The sequence below is a fragment of the Gorilla gorilla genome, chromosome 4 (assembly GCF_029281585.2).
Source record: "Gorilla gorilla gorilla isolate KB3781 chromosome 4, NHGRI_mGorGor1-v2.1_pri, whole genome shotgun sequence".
NCBI lineage: Eukaryota > Metazoa > Chordata > Mammalia > Primates > Hominidae > Gorilla > Gorilla gorilla.
The window spans coordinates 10,103,227-10,111,511 of record NC_073228.2 but is presented as its reverse complement, the minus strand read 5'-3'; the positions used below and the strand labels follow the sequence as shown (position 1 = coordinate 10,111,511).

General features: G+C 55.9%; 1 protein-coding gene across 1 annotated transcript; it reads right to left on the bottom strand.

Annotated features, from left to right (window-relative positions):
* Positions 1-4,484: 4,484 nt before the first annotated feature.
* Positions 4,485-8,283, bottom strand: ALYREF (Aly/REF export factor). The gene is made up of 6 exons (XM_004040774.5): positions 7,976-8,283; positions 7,335-7,466; positions 5,830-5,977; positions 5,168-5,231; positions 4,889-5,066; positions 4,485-4,794 (listed from the first exon to the last, which is right to left on the bottom strand). The coding sequence occupies exons 1-6, from the start codon at positions 8,231-8,233 to the stop codon at positions 4,780-4,782; spliced, it is 795 nt and encodes a 264-aa protein (XP_004040822.1). The 5' UTR covers positions 8,234-8,283; the 3' UTR covers positions 4,485-4,779.
* Between the last annotated feature and the right edge of the window lie 2 nt (positions 8,284-8,285).

Here is an 8,285-nt window from a genome sequence, read left to right as displayed (position 1 = left end):
AAGAGTGAAACTCCATCTCAAAAAAAAAAAAAAAAGAAAAAAGAAAAAAACTTGCTGGGCGTGGTGGCATGTGCCTGTGGTCCCAGCTACTTGGGAGGCTGAGGTGGGAAGATTGCTTGAACCCAGGAGTTTGCATTTACAGTAAGCTATGATTGAGCTACCACACTCCAGCCTACAGAGCGAGACCCTGTCTCTTGAAAAAAGAAACCCGGTCGGGCGCAGTGGCTCACGCCTGTAATCCCAGCACTTTGGGAGGCCGAGGGGGGCGGATCACGAGGTCAGGAGATCGAGACCATCCTGGTGACCACGGTGAAACCCCGTCTCTACTAAAAATACAAAAAATTAAGCCGGGCGTGGTGGCGGGCACCTGTAGTCCCAGCTACTCGGGAGGCTGAGGCAGGAGAATGGCGTGAACCTGGGAGGCGGAGCTTGCAGTGAGTGGAGATTGCGCCACTGCACTCCAGCCTGTGTGACAGAGGAAGACTCCGTCTCAAAAAAACAAAAACAAAAAAAACCATAGGCTGGGCGCAGTGGCTCACGCCTGTAATCCCAGCACTTTGGGAGGCCCAGGTGGGCGGATCATGAGGTCAGGAGATCGAGACCATCCTGGCTAACCGGGTGAAACCCCGTCTCTACTAAAAATACAAAAAACTAGCTGGGCATGGTGGCGGGTGCCTGTAGTCCCAGCTACTCAGGAGGCTGAGGCAGGAGAATAGATTCAACCTGGGAGGCGGAGGTTGCAATGAGGTGAAATCGTGCCACCACACACGTCTGTGAAACAGGAACGAAACTCCATCTCAAAAGAAAAACAAACAAACAAACAAAAAAAAACCACCTCTAAAATGAAAGACTGTATCCCTAGATTGCTGAGAGGTACATGAAATGTATGTAGAACATCCAGCAGAGGTGCAGCCTCAGACACTGGCTGACCATTTGTGCAACCTGAGAGAGGCGTGCTCTTGCAGCTTGAGTTCCAACCATGCCCCACACTCCACTCCCATTAGGCTACACTGCAACCTATCACTTGTATGTTTCCTATATTAGACCGTCAGTTCACTGCAGGTTAAGAACCAAAAGTTACCATTTACATGACAACTCTGTTGCCAGGTACAGACATAGCCATCTCATGAGATCTAAAAGGATGTCTGAGAGCAACGTTGTAGCCCTTTAACCCACGTGAGGCTGAACAGGATTCAACCAGCTGCCCAATGTAGACTGCTCCTTAGATCCGTGCACACCAGCCAGAAGCCAGAGCACTGTGGGAGCGTGTGCACGCTCACACCCGAGACCCTCTCCAGGGACCTCAGGCTGAAGACGGAGCTGCGCAGACCATGAGCCACCCTGGAAGAGCTCCAAGTCCCACAGGAATGCTGCCTCTCCTGCCCGGGGCTGGCCAGTTCCTACTCTCAGCCCATGCCGGCCAGGGAAAGGGACCAGGAAGAACAGGGCTTCCCTTTTCTCCCCACCCTGAGTGTAATTTCGCTTGGCGACACTTAAGTCATGTGTCCAATCTGGGCCAATCCCTGTGCTTTCTTTTTTTTCCCCGAGACGGAGTTGTGCTCTTTTTCACCCAGGCTGGAGTGCGATGGCGCGATCTCGGCTCACTGCAACCTCCAGCTCCCGGGTTCAAGCGATTCTCCTGCCTCAGCCTCCGGAGTAGCTGGGATTACAGGTGCATGGCACCACGGAACCACAGGACAGCTAGAGGCAGAGGGGGTTCCCCAAGTGCCCATGGGGCACAGGCTGCCAGTTCAGTTTGTCGGCCATAGCTCGCTGTCTGAGCAAAGCATCACTCAGTCACCATGTGGGGGGCAGCAGGGTACTGGGCAGTGTGGAGTGTCCGCCCTGCAAAGCCCTGTGCCCGGAGGACTGGCAGCACCCTTCAAGAGGGGACCAGACAGCCCAGCTGGCCAAGGCCTCATGTCTACTTGCTGTCTGTGCAGTCAGTGGAAGAGCCCCACTCTTCTTTGTCTCACAAGCACCCCAATGGGACAATAAATTAAATAGTCCTCTGGCCTTGGAAGTAAAATAAGGTTTTGTGTTTTATGAATAAGGAAATGAAGACTGGGTATGATGAGGCTCGGCCCAGCTACCTGACCTGCTGCCCACCAGAAGCCCTGGTGGCTTCCAGACCCAGCCTCTACCCTAGTTATAAATGGCCAGCCCCACCTCCACCACAGGCACAGAATCAGGTCATTCTCCTTTGACCACCCGGCAGCACCTGCCTCAATGACCCCACCACTGGCCCCCCAGCAAATATCAGCTGTTGCTTCTATGACATCATTCTCTCTACTTCCTTTACCTCCAACCCTCCCAAGACCATGCCACATATGGACACTACTTCGACGTGTCCACGTGCTATCAGCTGACAAACTGGAGAGGTCCGGCTCTAGGCAACGCTCTCCTGCGGGCCAGCTGGTGCCTCTGCCCAGCCTGTCCAATGCTGACGCCCCTCAGCTGGCTCCTTCCTGGGGCCTTCTCTCCAATGACACCTACCCACCCAGTTCCCCAAGGCCTCATAATACTTCATTCCCATGCCCCTCACTCCCGAGAATGCCAGGAAGTCCCAAATCCTGGTCATTCCTCCCTCCAAATGCCTGTTACACCACTACTGCACAACCAAAGCAATGCTGCTTGTCAGTCCCGTCATTTGTCACACCCTGCAGGGGCTGACCACACCAGTCCACCAGGTGCCCTCTCCACTTCCTAAGCAGCAGGGAGCCAGTCCTAGCACGGCCCCAGAGAGCAGACCCCCTGCCTGGCATGGGCCTGCTCAGGCCTTGCTCCAACACCGAGGCCCAGGCCAAGGGCACCTGCTTGGGGATAACCTGACTCTAACTCACTGAACTGATGACATTTGCTGTCACATTCACAGCGACTACAGCTGGGGACTTAGTAATCCTTTCTCCTGCTAGACTGGGCTTCTGGAAGGGCCAAGATTAGTCATGCTGTTCATCTGGGTTCCCAGACTGTGGCCCTGGCTGGCATGGGGCAAGCTGCTTAGATGGCAGCTGCTGATCTGTAGTGACATCTGTGACCGACAGCGAAAGAACCACCCTTAGTCACACTCCCTTGCCCATGACTCAGCCAGGCCCATCCCAGCGTGGAAGCAAGCTTAGCCTGGGATGTGTGCCCGCAGGAGCCGCTGGTGCAGGGAAAGGTTTCTGCAGACACGGCATGCATTCCTGTCTGTCTCTCCACTGCCACTGCCCACTGCCCTGGTCTTCCTTACATCCCAGCTGTGGGACAGTGGGGTCAGACAGAACTCTGGAGCTCTCTTGTCCCCCTTCCCATCTCATTCTCAAAGTGCTGTCACCAACCCAGCATCAGGGGGCACAAGGCTCTCTCTCCACTGCCCAGCTTGGAGTGCAGTGGCGTGATAATGGCTCACAGCAGCCTCAACCTCCAGGGCTCAAGCGATCTTCCCACCTCAGCCTTTAGAATAGCTGAGACCACAGAAGCATGCCACCACACTCAGCTAACTTTTGTACTTTTAGTGGAGATAGGGTTTTGCCATGTTGCCTAGGCTGATCTCGAACTTCTGGGCTCAAGAGATCCTTCTGCCCTGACCTCCCAAAGTGCTGGGATTACAGGTATCAGGCGTTGCCCTACTCCTTTTTGAGACGGAGTTCACTCTTGTTGTCCAGACTGGAGTGCAATGGCACAATCTCGGCTCACTGCAACCTCCACCTCCCTGGTTCAGGCGATTCTCTTGCCTCAGCCTCCCAAGTAGCTGGGATTACAGGCATGCACCACCACACCCAGCTAATTTTGTATTTTTAGTAGAGACGGGGTTTCGCCATGTTGGCCAGGCTGGTCTTGAACTCCTGACCTCAGGTGATCCGCCTGCCCCAGCCTCCCAAAGTGCTGGGATTACAGGCGTGAGCCACCGCGCCCAGCCGCCCCACTCTTAAATGGACGGATTGTCACAGCTTCCACCAGCCACTTCATCAAATATACAACTAAGAGAGGATCCTCATGCCTTGCTCCGTGGCAAGGTTAAAAACAACAACAAAAAAACAGAAAAAGGAATTACACTACAAAGTTAAAACTGCTGAATCCACGTTTCTCTGAAAACCAGAGTACAAGAAGGAAAGGAACAGCCCAGAAATGTTCTGTCTGTGGGAAGCCTGTGGACGGCACACAGGGCAGCCATCCCACCCCAACCTCCCCTCACCTGGAGGCACAGGCACAAGGGTCAACAGGTGGCTCCCGGGCAAAGGTGTCCTCCCACCTGGTGAGTTAGAGAGGAAGGTGTTAGGTGTGAGGCAGGAAAGAGGATGAGAAAGGAGGCAGGCAGCTTCGGCCCTCCAGGCGCGGGGACCCCACCGCCACCCCCACAACCCATGCCAGCTTCAGGTGTCCAACACCAGATAGGGCTGCTCCCCCCATCCCCAACTCAGGTTCTCCCGCCCCCTCCCAGCTGGACAGACACCAAAATCCTGGCCCAGGCCTGGACTCCAACAGTGGGACGAATCAAACAGTTCCAGTTCTACACACATTTCTATTTTATTATGGAAAAGGTGGAAACGCCACCTTCTCCACAACAGCAACCAGTAAAATTTATCCCAAAAATAACTCAGTACAAAACAGGTCTGTTTCAGAATTAAAAAAAAAAAAGAAAAAAAAAAAAAACCTTTACATGAGTTTTTAAATCCTATTTTAAAACATAAAAGAAACAAATCCATCATTGGCCGCACAGCCCCAGCCACCGCCCCCCCACCAGGGAGCAAGAGGAGACGCCTGGGTCCTGTTCCGCACGCGGATTTGCTGGTCTGTTTAACTGGTGTCCATCTGAAACACAGAGAGAAAGAGGCTCGCATTCACAGGAGGCCTGCTCCCCACTGTGGCTTTGACCAGGCCCCCAGCTGGCTCCCCCGGGACTCACTCTCGCATTATAGGCGTCCAGCTGGGCATCCAGCTCCTCTGCCGAAAGCTGCTGCTTTGAATTCCTGCCGGCACCTCTGCCTCTTCCACGGGCGCCTCCACGGGTGCCTCTCCGGGTGCCTCCACCACCACCAAAACCTCCAGCGCCACGGTTTCTAGTCATGCCACCTCTGTTTACGCTAGCAAGGAAAACGAAACTGTTCACATACCTGGAAGGACCCCAAGAGCGATGCAGCCACACCCTCGGCCAATACCCTTCCCCAAAGGCCCCGGAAGTCACCTCTGTGCAGGTCTCCGCTGTGTGTCAATCTGTGATGTGACAAGCTGAATGTTCATGGGGCGGCCTGCGGCAAAGAATACAAGAAGGCACGTTCTATTGAGAGGCTCTGAAACCAACCCAGCTGGCACCACACCCTGGTCTCCATGCAAACACTGGAAAGGGCCTCTGTGCGTCTCAAATGCCCCCGACAAGGGAAATGGCCTGGAGATACTGGTGGGAGAACGAAATGGCAAGGAAGCAACCCCACCAACACCTCCTCACTCCTTCTCAGTCCAGACTAGGTGGGCTGCTTGCTGAGGTATCGGGGTGCTCGTGGGTGGAGAGGTGTGGGTGACCTGACGAAGAAGAACCGGTACCTTTGTCTTTACGACTACAGCCCCGCACTCAGAGGTGTACTATGGCGGTTCTGAGAAGGCTTCACAGAAGTGAATCTTCCGGAAGGAGCTGAAGGAGGGGAGGGATGTAGCTTGCTGGATGGGGGTTCACAAGAGGTTGGTCCAGATGTGTGGGGCAGCATGAGAGGTGGCAGATGGAAGAGAGAGACAAAGGGGCAAATGCAAAGTGTCCTCAGCCACAGGGGTACCCCATATTCCTACCTGAACAGGTGCCAGCCCCAAACTCCACGAGCCCCACAGTCAGCGTGGGTCCACCCCCAGACTCACCATCCAGAGGGACGCCGTTGTACTGCTTCATGGCCTTCAGGGCATCTGCCTTCCGCTCAAAGTGCACGTCTGCTGTTCCTAAGCTGCGACCAGAGCGATCATAGTGCACAGCCGCCTTCTTCAGCGTTCCAAATTCAGCAAAGAGTTCCTGGGAGTTGCAGAGAGCAGTTGTCAGAAAAACAACAAAACTGCGCTCCTTCTGGTGGCCCAGGGACAGGCCCTGGAAGCGTGAGTTGCTTTGTGGGTGGTTCTCTGGGAGGCAGGACAGCGGTAACGGGAAATGAGGGAAGGGCGGGGCAGGAGGGACAGCAACTTCCAAGAGCACCTGGGTCTGAGGGCTCCTGCCATTGTGGGGACCTGACATGTGTACCACGACGCAGGGAGAGGAAGTCGCAAAGCCCACTAGCAACGGGCACAAAATTAAGCCACTATCCTCTTCAACAAAGGAAAATTTACAACACACCCAAGGGCTGTTCCAAGAAACGGTAAAGGCCAAGATCAAGAGCAAGGGAAGCAGTCCGATATCAGACCAGCTTGAAGGGCCTGTAGATTCGGGAGCCCTGACCCCAGCCCCTCCCCCAAAGGCAGATTCTGGCTCACCTTTCCCTCTCCTCCTACTCAAGCCTGCGGCAAAGTCTGAAGTCAAGCGCTGCCATGGAAACTGCCCTGACCTCAGGCAGGCTGGGAGTTGGAGAGGGAACCCAGAGTGTGGGGATACTCCGGCCGCAGGCACACAGCGGGAACTGGAGTTCACCAAAAGCGGTTTCCAGTGGATGCTAGAAACCACCTTAAAAAAAGTGTTGAGACACTGTGAGTGCTCACTGGCCCTACTCTGTCCTCCCAAGGCAAATGGCTGGGCTGTGGGCAACTGAACCCTGCCCAGCCATCTCCAAAACTGATTCCCAAAAAGTCATTTCTTAACCAGAAAACAAGTTTAAATGCCATTGGGATTCAATTTTTCTTTTTTAAAAAAAGAAAAGCTACAACCAAAGATGGATTTGAGAGTCATGTCACTGACGGGACACGGCGGTGGGAAATGATAAAACCACAGCGTACAAGGTCTTATAAGACAGTACTCAAGGCAAACAGAGCCAGAAAAACAGACTCCCTGTGCTTCATAAGATACATAAAGAAGATTCTTTTTCTCACATTAACCCACTAAGACAGGCACAAAATTTAAAAAGCAACTGGGCTGGCTCTAACAGCCAAAAACCACTCACATTTGGTCAGTCTTTGTCCCTGTTAGAAACTGGAAGCCCTGGCAGGGGATTTTCACTCACAGAACCCATCTTCAGACTAACAGCAGCAGTTCCTCAGGCTCAGCTAGGCTCGCACCTGCCTGCGCACTGACCCCGGCTTTACTAGAACTAGGTCTGTCCTGCAGCCCTTCAGAGCTGGGAGGGCTCCCTTCGCTAAAGCGGGAAGGGGACTCAGGGCCACATCCCCAAAATCACGATCCGTCCTGTGCAGGGCGAACGGCTCACCGAGAAGCCCTCGTCTCTTACCTGAATATCGGCGTCTGAGACTCCAAAATCCAGATTGGACACCAGCAGTTTCCCACCCGTCTCCACGCCGGCACCACCCCCGAAGCCACTGTCGAAAAGATCGTGCTGCCACTTGTCGGGAAGTTGTTTTGGCTGAAGAAAAAAACCGCAACAACAGCAGATCTGTGAGTCTCAGTCCAGGGCTTTCCTGACCCTCACGGCTACTCCGGACCCTTCCTCTTCCCGGCCTGAGAGGATCCGGCCGAGACGGGGCCGCCAGCGCTCCCTCCGGCGCTGCAGCTGCCCCAGCCCGAGGCCGCACGGTCCCACCGCGGCCGCACAACTTCAGTTCCCTTAGACTAACTTCCCGCCGCCCGTGCCAAGCCCAGCGTCCCCTCCTCTCCTGCCACGAGGCCCCAGCGTCCGGAACAGACAAAGAGCTGGGAAGGGTCTCAGCCTCCGAGACCGCACCCCGAAAGAACGACCTCGCTCCCGCCCACCACCCCCTCCGCGCCCACACGCACTCTCCGGACCTCCGGGCGGCCGCTCCACCAGCCTTATCCACCCGCCGGCCCGGGTCTCCGCCGCGAGCGGCCCCGGCCCCAGCCCCAGCCCCGGCTGGCCCCCTCCCACTCTCAGGCGCTGCCGGCCTCCGCACTCACCCTGCTGTAGGGCGCCGGTCGGTTCCTGCCGCCTCCGCCGGCCGCGCCGCGGGCGATGGCCGGCCGGTTCCGGATGGGCCCGCCGCCTCGATTCACTCGCGCGGCGGCCTGCGCCCCACCGCCGCGGCCGCCCTGGGAGCCGGCCCGGCCGCGGCCCCGGCCCCCGCCCCGGCCGCCTCGCTGGCTTCGGTTCAGTTTAATGATGTCGTCCAGAGACATGTCCATTTTGTCGGCCATGGCGGGCGCGGAATCGGGCATCGGCTCGAGCCCGCGCGTCAGCACGCCGGCACGTCACTTCCGGCGCCGCGTG